The sequence below is a fragment of the Zosterops lateralis genome, assembly GCF_965231275.1.
Source record: "Zosterops lateralis genome assembly, chromosome: 36".
Classification (NCBI taxonomy): domain Eukaryota; kingdom Metazoa; phylum Chordata; class Aves; order Passeriformes; family Zosteropidae; genus Zosterops; species Zosterops lateralis.
Window position 1 is genome coordinate 484763 of NC_139796.1, and position 21339 is coordinate 506101.

At 61.7% G+C, this 21339-nt stretch overlaps 3 protein-coding genes and 1 long non-coding RNA gene across 4 annotated transcripts; all 4 read right to left on the minus strand.

The window, feature by feature from the left end:
• Positions 1 to 41: 41 nt before the first annotated feature.
• Positions 42 to 1732, minus strand: LOC310921776. Its single transcript, XR_014592206.1, has 2 exons — positions 1689 to 1732; positions 42 to 1605 (listed from the first exon to the last, which is right to left on the minus strand). It is a non-coding gene; the product is annotated as an uncharacterized lncRNA (long non-coding RNA).
• A 735-nt stretch (positions 1733 to 2467) lies between these two features.
• Positions 2468 to 7797, minus strand: ELAVL3 (ELAV like RNA binding protein 3; the record flags this gene model as incomplete). Its single annotated transcript, XM_083881942.1, has 7 exons — positions 2468 to 2973; positions 3767 to 3805; positions 4454 to 4664; positions 4838 to 4991; positions 5452 to 5555; positions 6329 to 6620; positions 7789 to 7797. 7 exons carry the CDS (start codon positions 7795 to 7797, stop codon positions 2646 to 2648), a joined length of 1137 nt encoding a protein of 378 aa, XP_083738068.1. The 3' UTR covers positions 2468 to 2645.
• A 1631-nt stretch (positions 7798 to 9428) lies between these two features.
• ZNF653 (zinc finger protein 653) lies at positions 9429 to 15626 on the minus strand. Its single transcript, XM_083881943.1, has 10 exons — positions 14865 to 15626; positions 14269 to 14312; positions 13874 to 14095; positions 12883 to 13230; positions 11844 to 11984; positions 11741 to 11754; positions 11158 to 11385; positions 10950 to 11064; positions 10688 to 10787; positions 9429 to 10150 (listed from the first exon to the last, which is right to left on the minus strand). Exons 1-10 carry the CDS (start codon positions 15266 to 15268, stop codon positions 10048 to 10050), a joined length of 1719 nt encoding a protein of 572 aa, XP_083738069.1. The 5' UTR covers positions 15269 to 15626; the 3' UTR covers positions 9429 to 10047.
• A 275-nt stretch (positions 15627 to 15901) lies between these two features.
• ECSIT (ECSIT signaling integrator) lies at positions 15902 to 21336 on the minus strand. The gene is made up of 7 exons (XM_083881849.1): positions 21202 to 21336; positions 20037 to 20790; positions 19576 to 19799; positions 19064 to 19118; positions 17785 to 17933; positions 17115 to 17217; positions 15902 to 16167 (listed from the first exon to the last, which is right to left on the minus strand). Exons 1-7 carry the CDS (start codon positions 21262 to 21264, stop codon positions 15908 to 15910), a joined length of 1608 nt encoding a protein of 535 aa, XP_083737975.1. The 5' UTR covers positions 21265 to 21336; the 3' UTR covers positions 15902 to 15907.
• Positions 21337 to 21339: the final 3 nt, after the last annotated feature.

Consider the following 21339-nt stretch of genomic DNA (forward strand, 5'->3'; position numbering starts at 1 on the left):
AAGTGGGAAAATTGAGGGGGAAAAGTGGGAAAAATGGTGGGAAAAAGTGGGAAAATTTGAAGGAAAAAAATGGAAAATATGAGAGGGAAAAAAAGAAAAATATAAGGAGAAAAAAAAGTCGGAAATGTAAGAGAAAATCTATGAGAAATTTGAGGAAAAAAGAGCAAAAAAAAACCTAGAAAAAATATCCAACCCTCCCCCCAAAAAAACCACAAAATACAATTCCAAGCTTTAAATTTTTTAATTTATTTTTTCCATGAAAAATACAAAGAGTCGAGTCCTGGGGGGGGGGAAAGACCCCCCAAAAAATGAATTTGGGGTTGAGGTGGGGGGACCCCCTTATTGCTACTGAATTGGGGGTCCCCTGAACCCCCCAAAATTCCAGGGTTGGACCCCCTGGAAAAAAAAAGGGGTTTTTAGGGGGGTCAGGGATTGATCTGGACACAAAGAGGAAATTCCTCCTAAATATTTATATTAATTAATAATAATAATAATAATTAAAACTACAAGAAGCTTCACACGGGCACGACACAAAATAATAATAAAAAAACAGGGATGGGTTTGGGAAAAGGGGAAAAAAAGGGTTCAAGATTTGGGGTGAAATTAGGGAAATAAATAGGAAATAAATTGGGAAATAAATGGGAAAAGTGAGAAATTATTCCCTGACGGCGAAGGGAAAATAAATAAGAATCGCAATAATAATAATAACAACAATAATAACAACAATAACAATAATAATAACAATAATAACATCAATATAATTAATAATTAAGAATAATTAATTAATTAAGAATAATAATAACAACAATAAGGAGGATGGGGGGAAACTCAGGGTTGGGGTTTGGTTTTTTTTGAGGTGGGGTTCTGCCTTTATTTTTATTTTTATTTTATTTTACTTTTATTTTTATTTTTTTATTAGATTTTTATTTTTTATTTTTTGGACAGGAGGCTCCAACAAATGGAATCATTTTTGGGGGCAAAAAAATTGCCCATTTTGGAGAAGAACAAAAAAACAAAAAACTCGCCTTGGGGTTCACGAGCTGCTCCCACAAAACAGGTTCTCACCTCCTTTGGAAAGGTCATTTTTTGGGGAGAATATTTTAATTTTTTTTAATATTCTGCTATAAAAATAGATGGATTTGGGTCTGTGCCAGTCACTCTCCTCCTCACCTGATAACAGGTAACAGGTGTGATTAAAAATGAGATTAATCTTTATTTTTTTGCTCTTCCTGCCCCCCAAAAAATCCCTCCCAAAAAAAAAAAAAAAAAAAAAATTAAGGAAAAAAACCTCCAAGGGGAGGAAGGAGAGAGAGAAAAATCCCACCTGGAGCTCTGGAGGGAAAGGGGGGCACAGCCCCTACCTGGACACACCTGGAACAGGTAAAGGAGGAGGAGGAGACACCCCTCCAGGTGGTCCCGCCACGGCCGGAGGGGTGAAGGGTGGGGTTACCTGGGGAGGGGCTCCCAGGTGTGTCCTCGGGGTCCTGGGGAGCTCAGGAGCACCTGAAGGTGTCCAGGTGTGCCTCAGGTGTGTCCTGGGGAGCTCTGGAGCACCTGGAGGTGTCCAGGTGTGCCTCAGGTGTGTCCTGGGGAGCTCTGGAGCACCTGGAGGAATCCTCAGGACACCTGTCCAGGTGTCCAGGTGTGCCTCAGGTGTGTCCTCAGTGTCCTGGGGAGCTCTGGAGCACCTGGAGGTGTCCAGGTGTGCCTCAGGTGTGTCTTCGGTGGGTCTCTGGGGGTCCCCATGGTCTCTCTGAGGTCTCCAGGAGGGGTTTGGTGCCTCATGGGGGGGTCCCCTGAAGTCTCTGGCTGAGTTTCTTCGTGGTCCTCGTGGTGCTCGTGGGGTCTCCAAGGTCCCCTCAAAGTCCCCTGAAGGTCCCCAAGGTCCCCAAGATCCTCTGAAGGTCCCCTGAAGGTCCCCAAAAATACTTTCTCCACAGTTTCTATGGAACTTGGGGGTCCCCAAAAACCTCCAGCCGAGTTTCTCCATCACTCATGAACCTCCCCAAGGTCCCCAAGGTGACTTTCCATGGCACCCACAGAACTTGGGGGTCTCCAAGAACCTCCAGCTGAGTTCCTCCATTGCTCATTAAGGTCCTCAAGATCCCCTGAATGTTCCCAAGGTCCCCAAGATCCCCTGAAGGTCCCCAAGGTGACTTTCCATGGCACCCAAAGAAGGAGGAGTCCCCAAGAACCTCCAGCCAAGTTCCTCCATCACTCATGAACCTCCCCAAGGTCCCCAACGTCCCCTGAAGGTCCCCAAGGTCCCCAAAATTACTTCCTCCACAGTTTCTATGGAACTTGGGGGTCCCCAAGAACCTCCAGCTGAGTTCTTCCATTGCTCCTGGAGGTCCCCAAGGTCCCCTGAAGGTCCCCAAGGTGACTTTCTCCACAGTTCCCATGAAGAAGAACTCCCCAAGAACCTCCAGCCGAGTTCCTCCATCGCTCATGGAGCTCCCCGAGGTCCCCAAGGTCCCCTGAAGGTCCCCCAAATTACTTCCTCCACAGTTTCTATGTAAGTTGGAGTCCCCAAGAACCTCCATCCAAGTTCCTCCATCGCTCCTGGAGCTCCCCAAGGTCCCCACGGTGACACGGAGGGTCCCCAACAACCTCCCCACCTCAGGACCCCCTCCCCTCCTCTCTGCTCAAGGCTTGTGCTGCTTGTTGGTCTTGAAGGAGACCTGCAGCACGCGCTGGCCCAGGCGGTGCCCGTTGAGGCTGGCGATGGCCACGGCCGCCTCCTCGTAGTTGGTCATGGTGACGAACCCGAAACCTTTGCACTTGTTGGTGGCCAAGTCCCGGATCACCTTGACGTTGGTGACGGCCCCGAAGGGCCCGAAGAGCTGCCACAGGACGGACTCGTCCGACTCCGGGGACAGGTTGTAGACGAAGATGCACCAGCCCGGCCCGGGGGGGGTCCCCAAACCCACCCCGGCCAAGGTGGGCACAGCCTCGATGGCCAGAGGGGAGAACCTGGGCAGCAGCGACAGGGGGCTGGGCTGGGGTCAGCATGGGGGGGTACTGAGGGGGGGGTTTGGGGAGGTTTGAGGGGGTTGAGGGGAGTTTTGGGGGATTTGGAGGAGATTTGAGGGGGTTTGGGGGGGTTTTGGGGGGTTTGGGGGAGATTTGGGGGGGATTGGGGGAGATTTGGGGGGGGTTGGGGGAGATTTGGGGGGGGTTGGGGGAGTTTGAGGAGGGTTTGAGGGGGGTTTGGGGTGGTTGGGGAGTTTGGGGATGATGTGGGGGGATTTAAGGGGGGTTTAGGGGGGATTTGGGGGAGATGTGAGGGGGTTTCAGGGGGTTTGGGGGGATTTGGAGGAGTTTGGGGGGGGTTTGGGGGGGATTGGGGGGTGTTTGGGGGGGTTTCAGGGGGTTTGGAGGGGGATTTGGGGGGCTTGAGCTGGCCTGGGGTCAGCCAGGGGGATCCCAGGGGGGTTTGGGAAGATGTTTGGGGGGGTTTAGGAGGGATTTGGGGGGGATTCGAGGGGGTTTCAAGGCGTTTGGGGGGAGAATTGGGGGGATTGGAGGGGTTTAGGGGGGATTTGGGGGGGATTTGAGGAGGCTTAGGGGCTGTGGGCTGGCCTGGGGTCAGTCAGGGGGGGCCCAGGGGGGTTTGGGGGGGGGTTAGGGGGGTTGAGAGGGAGTTTGAGGGGGATTTGGGGGGGATTTGGGGCAGGTTTGGGGCAGGTTTGGGGGCATTTGAGGGAGTTTAGGGGGGATTTGGGGGAATTTTGGGGGGATTTAGAGGGTTTGGGGGGGGTGTTACCTCTTCACCCCGTAGGCCACGTTCAGTAAATTGTCCAGTCTGGGGGGGACAGGGTGACATTGAGGGGGGGGTCTCTGTCCCCAGGGGGGTCCCACCACCCCCAGACCCCTCTGAGGACAGCCGGGGGTCTCTGGGGTTTTTGTTCCTGTGGACATCCCACCCCCCTGACCCCCCGGGACCCCCAAAGACCCCCCCAGGACCCCCATTCCCAGGGGTGTCCCACCCTCTGACCCCCTAGGACATCCCAGGACCCCCCAGAACCTCTCAGGACCCCCATTCTTGGGGATATCTCCCCCCTCAGCCTCCCCAGGACCCCCTCAGAACCCCCCAGGACCCCTCAAGACCCCCCAGGACCCCCATTTCTGGGGTTATTTCACTCCCAGTCCCCCTAGAACCCCCTCAGGACCCCCCAGAACCCCCCCAGAACCTCCCAGGACCCTCCAAGACCCCCCCAGGACCCCCCAGGAACCCCCCAGAACCCCCATTATTGGGGATATCTCCCACCTCAGCCCACCCAGGACCCCTCCAGGACCCCTATGCCCCCCAAGGCCCCCCCAGGACCCCCCCAGGACCCCCATTCTTGGGGTTATTTCACTCCCAGTCCCCCTAGAACCCCCTCAGGACCCCCAAACCCCCCGAAATCCCCCCCAAACCCCCCCAAGACCCCCCAATCCCCCCAAATCTCACCTGAACCTCTGCGGGGGGGGGTGCAGGGCCCCGTACCTGCGGGGGCACAGGCTGAGCAGGGCCCCCCCCGATTTCTGCCCGGGGCTGTTGGCGAACTTGACCGTGATGGGCTCGGCCGCCCCGAGGGGCTTCTGCCCGTGCAGCCCCCGCACCGCCTCCTCCGCCTCCGCACGCTTGTCGAAACGGATGAAGCCCACCCCCCGCGACACACCTGGGCAGGTAAAACGGGGGTCAAGGGGGGTTAAGGGGGGGTGGGCGGTGCTGACACACTTGTGTGCACATATGCACACACACCTGGGCACACATACACACACCTGAGCACACCTGTGCACACACATCTGAGCACACCTGGGCACACCTGGGCACACCTGTGCTGACACACACCTGTGACCTGGTCCACCAGGATGCGGGAGGTGATGATCCGGCCGTACTGCGAGAAGAGCTGCTCCATCTCTCGCTGCCCCATGGCCTTGGGCAGCCCGCTCACGTACAGGTTGGCGTCACGGATGGAGGCGGAGCTTGGCCGGGCGTAGGACACCTGCAGGGGACAGGTGAGCACCTGGGCAGGTACCTGAGGGACCACCCGGCCTGGGGGTTCCAGGTGTGGGGTGTGCCCTGTGCTGTGAAGGGTCCTGAAAGTTTCCCCCAGGTGTCACCCAGGTGTCACCCAGGTGTCCCCATGTGCCCCCCAGGTGCCCCCAGGTGTGCCCAGGTGCCTCCCAGGTGTCCCCAGGTGCCCCCCAGGTGCCGCCCAGGTGCCCCCAGGTGTGCCCAGGTGTCTCCCAGGTGTCCCCAGGTGCCCCCCAGGTGTGCCCAGGTGCCCCCCAGGTGTCCCCAGGTGCTGCTCAGGTACCCCCAGGTCTCCCCAGGTATGCCCAGATGTCCCCAGGTGCCCCCAGGTGTCCCCCCCAGGTGTCCCTAGGTGTCCCAGGTGTCCCCAGGTGTCCCCAGGTGCCCCCCAGGTGCCCCCCAGGTGTCCCCAGGTGTGCCCAGGGCACCTTGATGGTCTTGGTCTGCAGCTTGAGGCCGTTGAGGGCCCCGATGGCCCTGTCGGCATCTCCGGCCTCCACGTAGTTGACAAATCCATAGCCCAGACTCTGCCCTGGGGACAGGTGTGACTGTCACTGCGGGTGGCCCTGGGCCCTGGGACCCCACAACTGTCACCTGTGTCCCCACATCTGTCACCTGTGTCCCCTGTGTCCCCCATGTCCCCTCAGTGTCCCCTGTCCCTGTCCCATGTCCCCCGGCCATACCGGTGACCCTGTCCCTGACCAGCTTGCAGGACTCGATGTCCCCATGTCCCCTCAGTGTCCCCCATGTCCCCTCAGTGTCCCCATGTCCCCCATGTCCCCTCAGTGTCCCCCTGGCCATACCGGTGACCCTGTCCCTGACCAGCTTGCAGGACTCGATGTCCCCTGTGTCCCCTGTGTCCCCCATGTCCCCCGTGTCCCCCATGTCCCCCGTGTCCCCCATGTCCCCCGTGTCCCCTGTGTCCCCCATGTCCCCCGTGTCTCCCATGTCCCCTCAGTGTCCTCAGGCCGTACCGGTGACCCTGTCCCTGACCAGCTTGCAGGACTCGATGTCCCCATGTCCCCTCAGTGTCCCCATGTCCCCTCAGTGTCCCCATGTCCCCTCAGTGTCCCCCGGCCATACCGGTGACCCTGTCCCTGACCAGCTTGCAGGACTCGATGTCCCCATGTCCCCTCAGTGTCCCCATGTCCCCTCAGTGTCCCCCATGTCCCCTCAGTGTCCCCCATGTCCCCCATGTCCCCATGTCCCCTCAGTGTCCCCATGTCCCCTCAGTGTCCCCATGTCCCCTGTGTCCCCATGTCCCCTCAGTGTCCCCATGTCCCCTCAGTGTCCCCCAGGCCATACCGGTGACCCTGTCCCTGACCAGCTTGCAGGACTCGATGTCCCCGAGGCTCCCGAAGAGGCTCCTCAGCTCCTCCTGGCTCATGGACTGGGGCAGGTAGTTGACGATCAGGTTGGTTTTGCTGTCGTCGGTCACCGCGGGGGGACCCGGGGGGGCCCCGTTGGGCAGCGCCGCCGCCACCCCCGGGCCCGGCACGGCCACCACGGGCACGGGGACAGGGACGGGGACAGGGCCACCCCCGCAGGACGAGGGACCCGCCGCGCCCGGAGCCTGCGACTCCACCGTGCTCAGGATCTGCCGGGACACGGGACACTCAGGGGACAGTGGGGGACAGAGAGGGGACACAGGGGACAGCGGGGGACAGAGAGGGGACAGTGAGAGGATAGAGGGGACACTCAGGGGACACTCAGGGGACAGCGGGGGACACTCAGGGAACAGTGAGGGGATAGAGGGGGGTGGCACTGAGGGGACAGGGAGGAGACAGCAGGGGGACATGGGGGGACAACGAGGGGACATGGGGAGACAGCAAGGGTCACCAGAGGGATGACACTGAGGGGACACTCAGGGGACACTCAGGGGACACTCAGGGGACAGCAAGGGGACACTGAGGGTCACCAGGGGGGTGGCACTGAGGGGACAGTGAGGGACAGAGGGGACATGGGGGACACTCAGGGGCAGTGAGGGGACATGGGGGGACAGTGAGGGGACAGTGAGGGGACAGTGAGAGGACACTGAGGAGACACTGGTGGGACAGAGGAGACACTGGTGGGACACTGAGGGGACAGAGGGGACACTGGTGCGACAGTGAGGGGACAGTGAGAGGACACTGAGGGGACAGAGGGGACACAGAGGACACTGAGGGGACAGAGGGGACACTGGTGGGACAGTGGGAGTCAATGAGGGGGGTGGCACTGAGGGGACAATGCGATGATGGGGACACCGGTGGGACAACGGGGACATCAGTGGGACAACGGGGACATGGGCGGGACAAGGAGCCGGGGACACACCGGGGACAGCGGGGACAGTGACAGGGACAGGGACAGGGACACTCCGGGTGGGGCCGGGTGGGGGTGGGGGGACAATCCCCCCATTGTGTCACCGCCGCCCCCGCCCCTTCCCCCCCCCCGATGGTGACAATGGCCCTTTGTCACCGCGGGACGGGGACACCGGGGCCACCAGCCACGGGGACAGCGACAGGAGGGGACAGCGACACCCGCGTCACCCCCTCCCCAAAATAAACCCCCCAGCGGTGATTTGGGGAGGGGTCCCCACCCTCCCCTCCCTCCCCCAGTGTCCCCACCCCGAGCGTGTCACATTTTGGGGGGGGGGACACATCGAAAAAGGGGGGGATGGGATGGAAAATTTGGGGAGGGGGAGATTTGGGATGGAAGATTTTTTTTTTTTTTTGGGGAGGGGTCCCTGCAATCCCCTCCCGTCCTCCCCCCCCCCAGCCCGTCCTTACCGTCACCATGGTGTCCCCGGGGCGGGGGGGGACACCGGGGAGGGGACACCGGGGAGGGGCGGGGGGGGGTCCCCGCAGGGCCCGGGGGGCTCGGGGGGCCCGGGGGGGCTCCGGGGGGGGGTCCCCGGGGGGGTCGCGGCGGCGGCACCGGGAGGAGCTGCGGCCCCGTCGGTCCTTTAAACGTCCTTGGGCGGGCGCGGGGCGGGGCCCCCCAAAAACCGCCCTCCCCCCTCCCCAAAAATGGTTCAGTCCAGATCCCCCCCCCCCCAAAAAAAATAGATGGGTCAGTCCATCCCCCCCCAACCCCAAAAATAAAGAAACGGGGAGTGGGAGGGGCTTAAAGACCCCCGAGACCACCAAAGACACGCCCAAAGACACGCCCACGGGAGGAGGAGGAGGGAGGATGAGGAGGAGAAGGAAGGAGGAGGAAGAGGAGGATGAAGAGGGAGGAGCAGGAAGGATGGGAGGAGGAGGAAGAGGAGGAGGAGGATGAAGATAAGGAGGAAGGAGGGAGAAGATGAAGGAGGAGGAAGAGGAGGAGGAAGGGGGAGGGAGGAGGATGAAGGAGCAGGAAGATGAAGGAAAAGGGAGGAGGAGGAGGAGGAAGAGGAGGGGAAGGAAGAGGAAGGGAAGGAGCAAGAAGGGGGAGGAAGGAGGAGGATGAAGATGAAGATGAAGGAGGAGGAAGGGGAGGAGGAAGAGGAGGAGGAGGAAGAGGAGCAGGAGGAAGATGAAGAGGAAGGAGGAGGAAGAGGAGGGGAAAGAGGAGGAAGGGCGAGGGAGGAGGATGAAGGGGCAGGAGGATGAAGGAGAAGGAGGAAGAGGAGGAGGAGGATGAAGATAAGGAGGAAGGAGGGAGAAGATGAAGGAGGAGGAAGAGGAGGAGGAAGGGCGAGGGAGGAGGATGAAGGAGCAGGAAGATGAAGGAAAAGGGAGGAGGAGAAGGAGGAGGAGGAGGAGGAGGAGGAAGGATAAGGGAAGGATCGGAAAGATGAGGAAGAGGAGGGTGATGAAGATGAAGAAGAAGAGGAAGAGGAAGGAGGAGGAGCAGGAAGGGTGATGATGATGATGAGGATGATGAGGATGATGAGGATGATGAGGATGATGAGGATGATGAGGATGATGAAGGCCGGCTTTCCCCGCGCGGAGCCGCCGCCGCTTCAGCACCGGGGACAGCGCCGAGCGCGGCCCGAGGGGCGGGAAAGACCCCCCGAATCCCCCCCGGGACCCCCAAATCCCCCCTCGGGAACCCCCAAATCCCCCCCTGGGACCCCCCAAAATCCCCCCTCGGGAACCCCCAAATCCCCCCCTGGACCCCCCAAAATCCCCCCCTGGGACCCCCCCAAAATCCCCCCCTGGGACCCCCCAAAATCCCCTCGGGACCCCCCAAAAATCCCCCCCCCCCCAAAATACCCTTCGGGACCTCCAAGATCCCCTCTGGGACCCCCGACCCCAAAAACCCCTCCGGGACCCCCAAAAATCCCCTCTGAGCCCCCCCCCCCCCCCCCAAAAAAATCCCCTCCAGGACCCCCCAAATTCCCCCCAAAAAGAAGCAGCAGCACCAAAAAATTCTCGATTTTTATTGGATTTACCTGGGGGGAGGGACACGACCCCCCTCAATGTCCCCAAACCGCCCCCCCCAGCCCAGGTGTGTCCCCAGGTGGGACAAGAGGGAAATAAATAAGGAAATAAATAAATTAATTAATAAATAAATGAAAGGGGCACCTGGGGGGGCACAGGGAGACCTGGGGGGGGGTGAGAGGGGCTCAGGTGAGTCCAGGTAAGCCCAGGTGAGTCTGGGAGGGGCCCAGGTGGGTCCTGGGGGGGGCTCAGGTGAATCCAGGTAAGTCCAGGTGGTTCCAGGTGAGTCTGGGAGGGGCCCAGGTGAGTCCAGGGAGGGCTCAGGTAAGTCCAGGTGAGCCCAGGTGAATCCAGGTGTGTCCCAGGTGAGCCCAGGTGTGTCCTAGGTGAGCTCAACTGAGTCCCAGGTGAGTCCAGGTGGTCTCAGGTGAGTCCAGGTGAATCCAGGTGAGTCCCAGGTGAACCCAGGTATGTCCCAGGTGGTCCCAGATGAGCTCAGCTGAGTCCAGGTGAATCCAGGTGTGTCCCAGGTGAGTCCAGGTGGTCCCAGATGAGCTCAGGTGAGTCCCAGGTGACTCCAGGCGGTCCCAGGTGATCCCAGGTAGTCCAGGTGTGTCCCAGATGACTCCAGGTGTGTCCCAGGTGGTCCCAGGTGATCCCAGGTGGCCCCAGGTGGTCTCAGGTGCCGCGGGGCTCGTGCTGCCCCTGCAGCCCCCCGTGTCTCCTCATGTGCCACGTCAGGGAGGAGCGTTGGCGGCACCGGAACCCGCACACCTGGCACCTGCCGGGCAACGGGGCTCAGGTGGGCCCAGGTGTGTCCTGGGGGGCTCAGGTGAGTCCTGGGGGGCTCAGCTGGGCTCAGGTGTGTCCTGGGGGGACTCAGGGGTGTCCTGAGCGGCCTCAGGTGAGTCCTGGGGGGCCTCAGGTGGAGCTCAGGTGTGTCTTGGGGGGGCTCAGGTGTGTCCTGAGGGGACTCAGGTGGGGCTCAAGTGTGTCCTGGGAGGGGCTCAGGTGTGTCCTGGGGGCCCCAGGTGAGTCCAGGTATGTCCTGGGGGGGGGGCCAGGTAAGTCCAGGTGAGTCCTGAGGGGGCCCAGGTGAACCCAGGTGGGGCTCAGGTATGTCCTGAGGGGGCTCAGGTGAGTCCTGGGGAGGGTTCAGGTAAGCCCAGGTCGGCTCAAGTGTGTCCCGGGGGGGCTCAGGTGTGTCCTGGGGAGCCCAGGTAAGCCCAGGTGTGTCCTGAGGGGCCCAGGTGAGCCCAGGTGTGTCCTGAGGTGCCCAGGTGAGCCCAGGTAAGCCCAGGGTGGGGGGGTCACTCACTGCAGGGGCGTCTCCCCCGTGTGGCTCCTCCTGTGAACCTCCAGGTGGTTCTTGCGCTTGAAGGATTTCCCACAGGTGTCACAGGTGAAGTCCCGCCCACCTGGGAGGGGAGGGGACACACCTGGGACTCACCTGGGGCTCACCTGAGTGCCAGGACAGGGGATTCCCCAGGTGAGACCCCTGGGCTTGAATTGAGGTGAATTTTGAGGCACAAAAGGGGAATTTTGGGGCACAAAAGAGGAATTTTGGGCACTCTGCTCACCTGAGCACACGGCCAGGTGCCTCCTCAGGTGATTCTCCAGGTAAAAGCTCCTCCCACAGCCGGGCTGGGGGCACACCTGGCTCCTGCCCCTGCGGTGAACCAGGTTCAGGTGCCTCTGGGGGGGGCACAGGTGGGGTCAGCACAGGTGAGGGGGGCGTGGCCCACCTGGGACAGGTGAGGGGGGCGTGTCCCTGCCCTGCCAGAGCACCTGGAGGCTGCTGAGGGCGTTGAATTCCTGCCCACACCTGGAGTAGGGGCAGGTGAGGGGGTCCGGGGGGTCCTGGGGGGGGGCTCGGCCCCTCCGGCTCCTCCGGGGCCTGTGGAGGTTCAGGTGAGACCCCCCCTCGAAATGTGGGGGGGACAGGTGTGAGAGGAACCACCTGTGACACACCTGAGAGCCCAAAATCACCCAAAATCCTCCCAGGGACGCCCAAAACCCCCCAAAATACCCCCAAATGCCTCCCCCAACCCCAAAATCCCCCCAAACCCCCCAGGACACCCCAAATCCCCCCCAGGGACACCCAAAATCCCCCCCCCAAAAAAAACCCCAGGACACCCCAAATCCCCCCAGAGCTCCCCCACCTCAAAAATCTCCCCCAAAATCTCCCCAAACCCCCCCAAAAATCCCCAAAACCCCCACCAGGGACACCCAAAATCCCCCCAAAACTCCCCCAGGACACCCCAAAACCCCCCAGGGATACCCAAAATCCTCCAAAACCCCCCAAGCCCCCCCAGGGAAACCCAAAATCCCCCCAAAATCCCCCCAAACCCCCCCAAAAATCCTCCCAAGCCCCTCCAGGACACCCTAAAACCCCCCCAAGGACACCCCAAATCCCCCCAAAACCCCCCAGGGATACCCAAAATCCCCCCAAATCCCCCCAGGACCCCCCAGACCTGTCAGGCTCTTTGGGGATCTCGTAGATGATGGTGGAGCCCTCGGGGTCCTCGGCCGGGGGGGGGTCCCGGGGGGGCTCCGGAGGGGGGGCGGCTCCTCCTCCTCCTTCAGCCTCGGCCCCTCCTCATCCTCCTCCTCCTCTGCCGGGAGGGGGGCGGTGAGACCCCCCGGGACCCCCAAAATCACTGAGAGACCCCCCCCAAATCCCTGAGACCCCCAAAATCCCTGAGAGCCCCCCCGGGATCCCCCAAAATCCCCGAGACCCCCCCCGGGACCCCCCCAAAATCTGTGAGACCCCCCAAATCCCTGAGACCCCCCCCGGGACCCCCCAAAATCTGTGAGAGCCCCTCAGTGCCTCCCTGACCCCAAACCCCCCCCAGACCCCCCAAATCCTGCCCCCAAACCCCAAATTCCCGACCCCAACTCCCCCCAAACCCCCCATTGATCCTCCCAAGCTCCCCCCAGACTGAGACCCCCATTCCTGACCCCAAATCCTGCCCCCAAACCCCCCCAATCTGACCCCAACCCCCCCAAATCACCAATTCCTGACCCCAAACCTTCCCTGATCCCAAATTCCTGACCCCAAATCCCCCAATTCCTGCCCCCAAACCCCCCTCAGACCCTCCCAAACCCCCCCAAACCCTCCCAAACCCCCCAATTCCTGACCCCAAACCCCCCCAGACCCCCCAAATCCCCTCCAGACCCCCAATTCCTGACCCCAAACCCCCCCAGACCCCCCAAATCCCCCCCAGACCCCCAATTCCTGCCCCAAACCCCCCAAACCCCCCCAAACCGCCCAATCCTCAATTCCTGACCCCAAACCTCCCAAATTCCTGCCCCAAACCCCCCCAAATTCTGACCCCAAACCCCCTCAGACCCCCCAAACCCCTCCAGACCCCCCAAATTCCTGCCCCAAAACCCCCCCAGACTGAGACTCCCCAATTCCTGTCCCCAAACCCCCCCAGATTCCCCCAACTCCCCCATCCCTGACCCCAAACCCCCCCCAGACCCCCCAACCCCCCCCAACCCCCCCCTTACCTGTCTTGGCCAGGTGAGTGTCCCCGGGGGGCTCAGGACAGGCCCCCCCAGGCCCCCCCAGGAGCCCCCCCAGCTCCAGGTGAAGCCCCCCCAGCCCCTCCCAGCCCGGCCCCGTCAGGACCAGGAGGGTGGGGGGTCCCCCCTCGGGCCCCCCCCGGGCGGGCAGGGGGAGGGGGACACACACCAGGGTCTCCAGAGCCTCCCCAGGGGGGGCTGCACCCCCAAAATTGGGGGCTGGACCCCCAAAATTGGGGGCTGGAAGGGTGGGACCCCCTGCCGGGGGTGGGGGGTCGGAGCTGGGGCTGGAGCCCCCCGAGGGGGGGGAGGAGGAGGAGGAGGAGGTGGGGGCTGTGGGGAGAAATGGGGAGGGGTCAGGGGGGTGTTCATCACTAAAAATGTCAAATTAGAGCCTAAAAATGGGATGGAAAACCCAAAAAACGGGATGGAGAACTGAAAAATTCTTCTCCCAGACTCAAAAATATCCCCAAAGACCCCCAAAATCTTCATCTCTGCCCCTCCTACACCCTCAGGGACCCCCAAACCCTCCTCTTGGCACCTCCCAAACCCCCCAAAATCCCCAAAGACCCCCAAAACCTTCATCTCTACCTCTCTCAAACCCCCCAAACCCCCAAAAATCCCCCAAAATCTTCATCTCTGCCCCTCCAAAACCCTCAGGGACCCCCAAACCCTCCTCTTGGCACCTTCCAAAGCCCCCAAAACCCCCAAAGACCCCCAAAACCTTCATCTCTACCTCTCCCAAATACCCAGAGACCCCAAAACCTTCATCTCTACCCCTCTCACACCCCCTAAACCTCCAAAAATCCCCCAAAATCTTCACCTCTACCTCTCCCAAATACCCAGAGACCCCCAAACTCTTCATCTCTACCTCTCCCAAACCCCCCAAACCTCCAAAAATCCCCCAAAATCTTCTCTCCACCCCTCCCAAACCTCCCAAAAACACCCCAAACCCTCCCAAAACCCCCTCTCTGACCCTCCTCTTCCTCGTCCCCGCCCTCGGAGTCGCTGAGGGGCCGGAGGGGGGAGTGCAGGTCCTGGAAGTAGCGGTGTCCCCTGTCACACTGCCACACGGCCGTGGTGTAGAGCCCCACCGAGGGGTCCAGCTCGGCCAGACGGGGCTCGTAGGGGCAGCGCTGCCGGTGGTCCTCGTACCAGATCACGGCGTGCCGGAGACAGTTCACGTTACGGCGCCGCCCTGGGGGGGACACAGGGGTGGGGAGAGGAAAAATGGGGGGTAGAGAGGTCAAAACTGGGGGTACAGAGCTTTAAATGGGGGCCAAAGTTCCTAAAGTGGGGTACAGAGCCACAAAAATGGGGTAGAGAGCTCTCAAAGTGGGGCACAGACCCCCCCAAAGCCCCCAGACTCACTTTTCTTGCGTTTGGGTTTTTTGGGGAGCTGCTCCCAGGGTTTGCTGTGGGGAGAAAAGGGGTGAGAATATGGGGAGGGGGCTTCTGCAGGACCCCCAGGGCCCCTCCCCTGATCCTCATCATCATCATCATCATCATCATCTCCCACTCCCAGTCCCTTCTGAGGGACAGGAGCCCCCAAAATCCCCCCAGGGACCCCCAAAATCACCCAGGGACCCCCAAAACCCCCCAGGGACCCCCCAAACCTCCACAATCCCCCTCTCAAAACCCCCAAATCTCCCAAAACAGAAGCAGAGGACGAAGAGGAGGATGAGGAACAGAACGAGGACAATCGACCCGGAGCCGTTTCAGCACCTCGGACAGCGCCCCCTCCCCTTCCCTCACGGTCAGAGACCCCTCCAGGACCCCCAAACCCCCTCGGGCACCCCCAGACCCATTTCCCACCACCCCAAACCCCCTCAGGGACCCCCAGACCCCCTCCAGGACCCCCAGACCCATTTCCCACCAGCCCAAGACTCTCTCTGGCGGTGCCCCTCGGATCTCCCCCTCCCCTCCCGGCCCTCTGTCCCCTCTCCAGACCCTCTCCCGGTCCTCACCCGCCCCTCCTGGCCCTCTCTCCCCGCTCCAGGCTGAGCAGATACGCCGCCAGTTTGGCGTCGCTCCATCCGCTGCGGCGCCTCAGCTCCACCCAGGGCCCGTGGGCCTCGCCCAGGTAAACGCGCCTCACGTCGTATTTCTTGCGGGACTCGAGGCGCCGCCGGGCGCGGTCGGTGTCGGTGAGGCGGGGCCGCCCTCGGGCTTTGCGGGCCCCGCCGGGTTCGGGCTCGGAACCGGGAACGGAACCGGGACCGGCAGCTGGGGCCGCGTTCATGGCGACGGCGGCGCGTACGGATGACGTCATTGAGGAAGCGACGGCGGCGCGTTGGTGTGACGTCACCGAGGCGACGGGTTTTGCGGCGCGGTGAGACGTCGGGTTGGTGGCGCGCTTGAGTGACGTCATTGCGATGGCGGTTGGTGGTGCAAGTGGATTTTTGGGGTTTTTTTGGGCTTTTTTTGGGTTTTTCTTGTTTTTTTGGGGTGGGGGGACCCCAAAATGAGGAGGGAGGAGGATAAAGGGGGTCCTGTCCCAGTCCTGAGTCACTCCCAAGGGTGGGAGAAGCGCCTGAGGGACCCCCGAGGGTTCAATGGGGACCCCCAAATGTTACTGGGGAGCCCCAAAAAAGTCATAGAGGAGCCTCAAAAGTCATCGGGGAGCCCCCAAAACACACTGAGGACCCCCCCCAAAAATTTCTGGGGACTCCCAAAACTCACCAGGGACCCCCAGAATTTGCTATGGACCCCCTAAAAACTCACTAGGGACCCTCAGAACTCACCGGGGACCCCCCAAACTTACTGGGGACCCCCAGAACTTAACGAGGAACCCCCCCAAAAATCACCAGGGACTCCCCAAAAACTCATCAGGGACCCCCAGGACCCCCCAAACCCCCCCAAAACCATCCCAGGACCCCCCAATCTCCCCCAAAATCCCCCCCAAACCCCTCCAGGACCCCCCAAAATCTCCCCAAAACCCCCAAACCTCCCCAGGATCCCCCCAAACCCCGTCAAGACACAACACCCCCTTTTCCATCTCATCACCTTTTTATTCCCCGCTGGTTTTGGGGGTCTCCCCCCCCGATTTCCCCCCGGGGGGCTCCAGCCCAGCCCCAGGGGGGGTCCCCGGGCCCAGCTGGGGGGTCTGGGGGTCCCCAGGGGGGTCCCCGGGGGGGTCCCTGAGGCGGAACACGACGGGGGCTCGTCCCAGGGTGGGGTTTTGTTCCTGCAGGGCCGAAACCCACCTGGCCAAGGTGAGTCTGTCCCCAGAGCCCGGCACACACAGGGCGAACACGGGGCCCTCCTCCACTGCGGGGGGAAATGGGGGTCAGGGGGGCCAAAACTCACCCAAAAATTCACCTGGGGAGCCTAAAAAACCCTCCAAAAACTCACCTGAGCAACCCCAAAACTCTCTCCAAAAATTCACTTGGATAACCCAAAAACCCGCCCAAAAAAACTGCCCCAAAAATTCACCTGGGTACTGCCAAAAGCCCCCCCAAAAAAACTCACCTGGGGACCCCAAAAACCCGTCCAAAAATTCACTTGGAAACCCCAAAAAACTCACTTGAACAACCCCAAAACTCCCCCAAAAAATTCACCTGAGTGCCCCAAAAATCCACCCAAAAAACCACCCTGAGAATTCACCTGGGGACCCCAGAAAACCGCCTCTAAACCCCTCCCCCAAATTTACCTGGGGAACCCAAAAAACCCCTCAAAATCCCCCCAGAAGTTCACCTGGGGACCCCAAAAACTCACCTTGGGACCTCAAAGCCCCCCCAACCCCACCTGAGCCCCCCAAAACCCACCTGAGCCCCCCAAACTCCCCCAAAGCCCACCTGAGCACCCCAAAAACCCACCTGAGCACCCTCAAACCCCCAAAACCCACCTGAGCCCCCCAAACTCCCCCAAAGCCCACCTGAGACCCCCCAAACCTCATCTGAGCACCCCAAAAACCCACCTGAGCATCCCAAAACCTCCCAAACCTCACCTGAGACCCCCCAAAACCCACTTGAGCCCCCCAAACCCCCCAAAACCCACCTGAGACCCCCCAAACCCCTCTGAGCCCCCCAAAAACCCACCTGAGCTCTCCAAAAACCCACCTGAGCCCCCCCAAACCCTCCCAAAAACCCACCTGAGTCCTCCCAAACCCCCCAAAACCCACCTGAGACCCCCCAAAACCCCCCCAAACCTCACCTGAGCCCCCCCAAACCCCACCTGAGCCCCCCAAACCCCACCTGAGCCCCCCCAGGTCTCACCTTCATCCACCTGGAATCCCTCCTGGTCCCAGGGGCCGCGCTCCAGCTCCAGCTCCAGCTCCAGGGGGAAATAAAAACTGCGCTCGGGGTCCGGGGGGGGCTCCTGGGGAGGCATTGGGGGAATTCTGGAACGTTCCAGAACCTTCTGGGAGGTTCTGGGACGTTCTGGGAGGTTCTGGAACGTTCTGGGATGTTGTTTACCCCTCCCAGACAGGTTTTTGGGGGGTCTCAGGTATAGGAAAAAGAACATTTTGGAACTTTTTGGACCATTCTGGAACACTGTGGGACATTCTGGGATTTTCAGAATGTTCTGGGAGTTTCTGGAATGTCCTGGGAGGTTCTGGGATGTTGTTTACCCCTCCCAGACAGGTGTTTTGGGGGTCTCAGGTGTGTGGGGTTGTAGGAAAAGGAACGTTCTAGAACTGGGAGGGGCAGGGTCAGTGTCAGGATTTGGGGTCTGGGGTCTCACCCTGAGCTCGGGGGGCAGCGGGGCAGGGTTAGGGTTATGTTTGGGGGTCTGGGGTCTCACCCGGAGCTCGGGGGGCAGAGGGTCCCCCCATAACACGAAGTACCCCAGGCGGGTCAGGTTTAGGGTCAGGTTTAGGGTTAGTTTTAGGGTCTGGGGTCTCACCCGGAGCTCGGGGGGCAGGTTTAGGGTCTGGGGTCTCACCCGGAGCTCGGGGGGCAGAGGGTCCCCCCGTAACACGAAGTACCCCAGGCGGGTTCCCCGCAGCCACAGCGGGAACGGCCCCTCCACAAACACCGGCCGGGACGGGTCGTGCTGGGCCAGGAGCTCCCTCTGATCCGGGCTCTGCGAGCCTGGGGACACGGGGACACCTGGGGACACCTGGGGACACCTGGGGAACACCTGGGGGCAGCTGGGGACAGCTGGGGACACCTGGGGAACACCTGGGGGCAGCTGGGGACAGCTGGGGACACCTGGGGAACACCTGGGGAACACCTGGGGACAGCTGGGGACACCTGGGGAACACCTGGGGACAGGTGGGGACACCTGAGGACACCTGGGGAACACCTGGGGACACCTGGGGAACACCTGGAGACAGCTGGGGACACCTGGGACAGGTGGGGACACCTGGGGACACCTGGGGAACGCCTGGGGCACCCAAAACACAACCCCAAACACCCTCACAGGGACCCCCAGGAAACCCCAAAACCCTCCTAAGGGTCCCCAAATCCCTCCCAAGGGATCCCAAACCCCTCAAACCCCTTCACAGGGACCCCCAGGAAACCCCAAAACCCTCCCAAAGGACCCCAGATCTCTCAAACCCGAGACCAAGCCCCTCTAAGGCACCCCAAAACCCTCCCAAGGGCCCCCAAATCCCTCCCAAGGGACCCCAAACCCCTCCCAAGGGATCCCAAACCCCCTCCAGGGCACCCCAAACCCTCTCAAGAGACCCCAAACCCCTCAAACCCCTTCACAGGGACCCCCAGGAAACCCCAAAACCCTCCCAAAGGACCCCAGATCTCTCAAACCCGAGACCAAGCCCCTCTAAGGCACCCCAAAACCCTCCCAAGGGCCCCCAAATCCCTCCCAAGGGACCCCAAACCCCTCCCAAGGGATCCCAAACCCCCTCCAGGGCACCCCAAACCCTCTCAAGAGACCCCAAACCCCTCAAACCCCTTCACAGGGACCCCCAGGAAACCCCAAAACCCTCCCAAAGGACCCCAGATCTCTCAAACCCGAGACCAAGCCCCTCTAAGGCACCCCAAAACCCTCCCAAGGGCCCCCAAATCCCTCCCAAGGGATCCCAAACCCCCTCCAGGGCACCCCAAACCCTCCCAAGGAACCCCAAACTCCTCAAACCCCTTCACAGGGACCCCCAGGAAACCCCAAAACCCTCCCAAGGGACCCCAAATGCCCCCCCCCAAGAGACCTCAACCCCCTCCAGGGCACCCCAAAACCCCCCCAGAGCCCCCCCCAGACTCACTGACGATGTAGGGCTGCACAGACCCCTCGTCCTCCCCCGTGTCCGGCACCGGGGGCTGCGGGGTGGGGACAGGGGGGGGTCACTGCAGGGTCACCCCCTGTCCCCTCGGGTGTGTCCCCAGCTCTTGTGTCACCCCAGGTGTGTCTCCAATTCCTGTGTCACCCCAGGTGTGTCCCTGTGTTCCCTCAGGTGTGTCTCCACTCCTGTGTCACCTCAGGTGTGTCCCTGTCCCCTCAACTGTCCCCCTGGCTGTTCCGATGTCCCCCCAACTGTCCCCATGTCCCCCCAGCTGTCTCCATGTCCCCCCAATGTCCCCTCAGCCATGTCCCTGTGTCACTATGTCCCCTCAATGTCCCCTCAGCCATGTCCCCTCAGCTGTCCCCATGTCACTATGTCCCCCAATGTCCCCTTAGCCATGTCCCCCCATCTACCCCCCTGTCCCCTCACCCATGTCGCCAAATGTCCCCCAAATGTCCCCCCATGTCCCGCCATGTCCCCCGAGCTGTCCCCACCTGTATGACAGTGACGGCAGCCGAGGGGTCCGCGGCGATCCTGCGCAGCCCCAGGTGAGCCACCTCCACCCCGGGCCGGGGCAGGTGAGGGGGCAGCGGGTGGGGGTCCAGGTGTCTGAACCGGGGCAGCCAGAACAGCATCCTCTGCACCTTCCTGACGGGGCGGCTGCGCGGCCCGAACACCCCCAGGAGCAGGAAACGGGTCTCGGCGTCGGGGACCACCCCTGGGGACATTGGGGACACTGAGGGGACATTGGGGACACTGAGGGGACACTGAGGACACTGGGGAGGTACCAAAGGACCTGGGGCAGACACAGAGGGACACGGGAGGACTCAGGATGGACACAGAAGGACACAAGGACAGATAACAGGGGGGACACTCAGCAGGACAATGACCTGTGGGCGGGATGGGGACACTCAGGGATGTCCCTAAGGACACCACTGTCCCCTCCGTGACTCACCATAGTGCTCCATCTGCTCGAGCAGCCGCAGGCCGCACTCCTGCTGCCGGGGGAAGGGGAAGAGCATCCTCTGCACGGCCCCCCGGGGCACCCAGGGCCCGCGGGGCAGCAGACGGAGCAGAGCGTTGTAGGCGCCCAGGCTGCGCTCCACGCCCAGCGCCGGCATCGCCGCCAGAGCCGCCTCCACCAGCGCCAGGCGGCCGGCCCGGCCCGGGGGACAGCGCGACACGTCCTGCAGCGCCGCCCGGAACGCCGCGGGGCCACCCTCGGTGTCCTTGTCACCCTCGGTGTCACCAGTGTTGTCGTCGTTGTCGCCGTCGCGGTGGGTTTTGTAGGAGCGGAGGTGCCGCCACTGGGGTTTGGGGGTGGCACCCAAGCCGGGGGTGGCACTCCCTGAAGTGTCACCCCTTAAAGTGTCACCCTTTGAGGTGTCACCCTTTGAGGTGTCACCCTTTGGGGTGTCACCCCTTGAGGTGTCATCCCCTATGGTGGCACCTCTTGAAGTGTCACCCCTGTTGGTGTCACCCCCTAGGGTGGCAGCTCTTAAGGTTTCACCCTTTGGGGTGTCACCCCTTGAAGTGTCACCCCTTAAAGTGTCAGCCCTAAAGGTGTCACCCCTTGAGGTGCCACCCCTGGTAATGTCACCCCTGGCGATGTCACCCCCTCCATGGGGTGACCCGATGTCACCACCTCCAGGTTTTGGGGTCCCCTCAGAGGGGACAGGGGCGGGGCGCTGGCAGAGGCTGCGGCAGAGCTGGGGAAGGGAAAAAAGGGTTAACACAGTGTCACCAGTGTCCCCTCAGTGTCCCCACAGTGTCCCCATGTCCCCCCACACTGTCCCCAGTATCCCCCAGTGTCCCCACAGTGTCCCCACAGTGTCCCCGTGTCCCACCAGTGTCCCCAGAGTGTCCCCGTGTCCCCCCACAGTGTCCCCAGTGTCCCACCAGTGTCCCCAGAGTGTCCCCGTGTCCCCATGTCCCCCCACACTCCCCCCAATGTCCCCACAGTGTCCCCAGTGTCCCCTCAGTGTCCCCATGTCCCCCCAAAGTGTCCCTGTGTCCTCACAGTGTCCCCATGTCCTCCCACAATGTCCCCACAGTGTCCCCTCATCCCCTCCCTCCCCCTGTCCCCGCTGTCCCCGCGCCCCCTCCAGCCCCCCCCTCACCTCCGGAGCTCCGCGGCCCCCCCAGAGGCTCCGGGGCAGGGCCCGGGCCCAGCTCAGCCTCATTGTCGCCGTGTTTGTGACAATTGTCACGGCCCGGCCCCGCCGTCCCCTCTGGGCGCCGCCATCTTGGCCCTGACC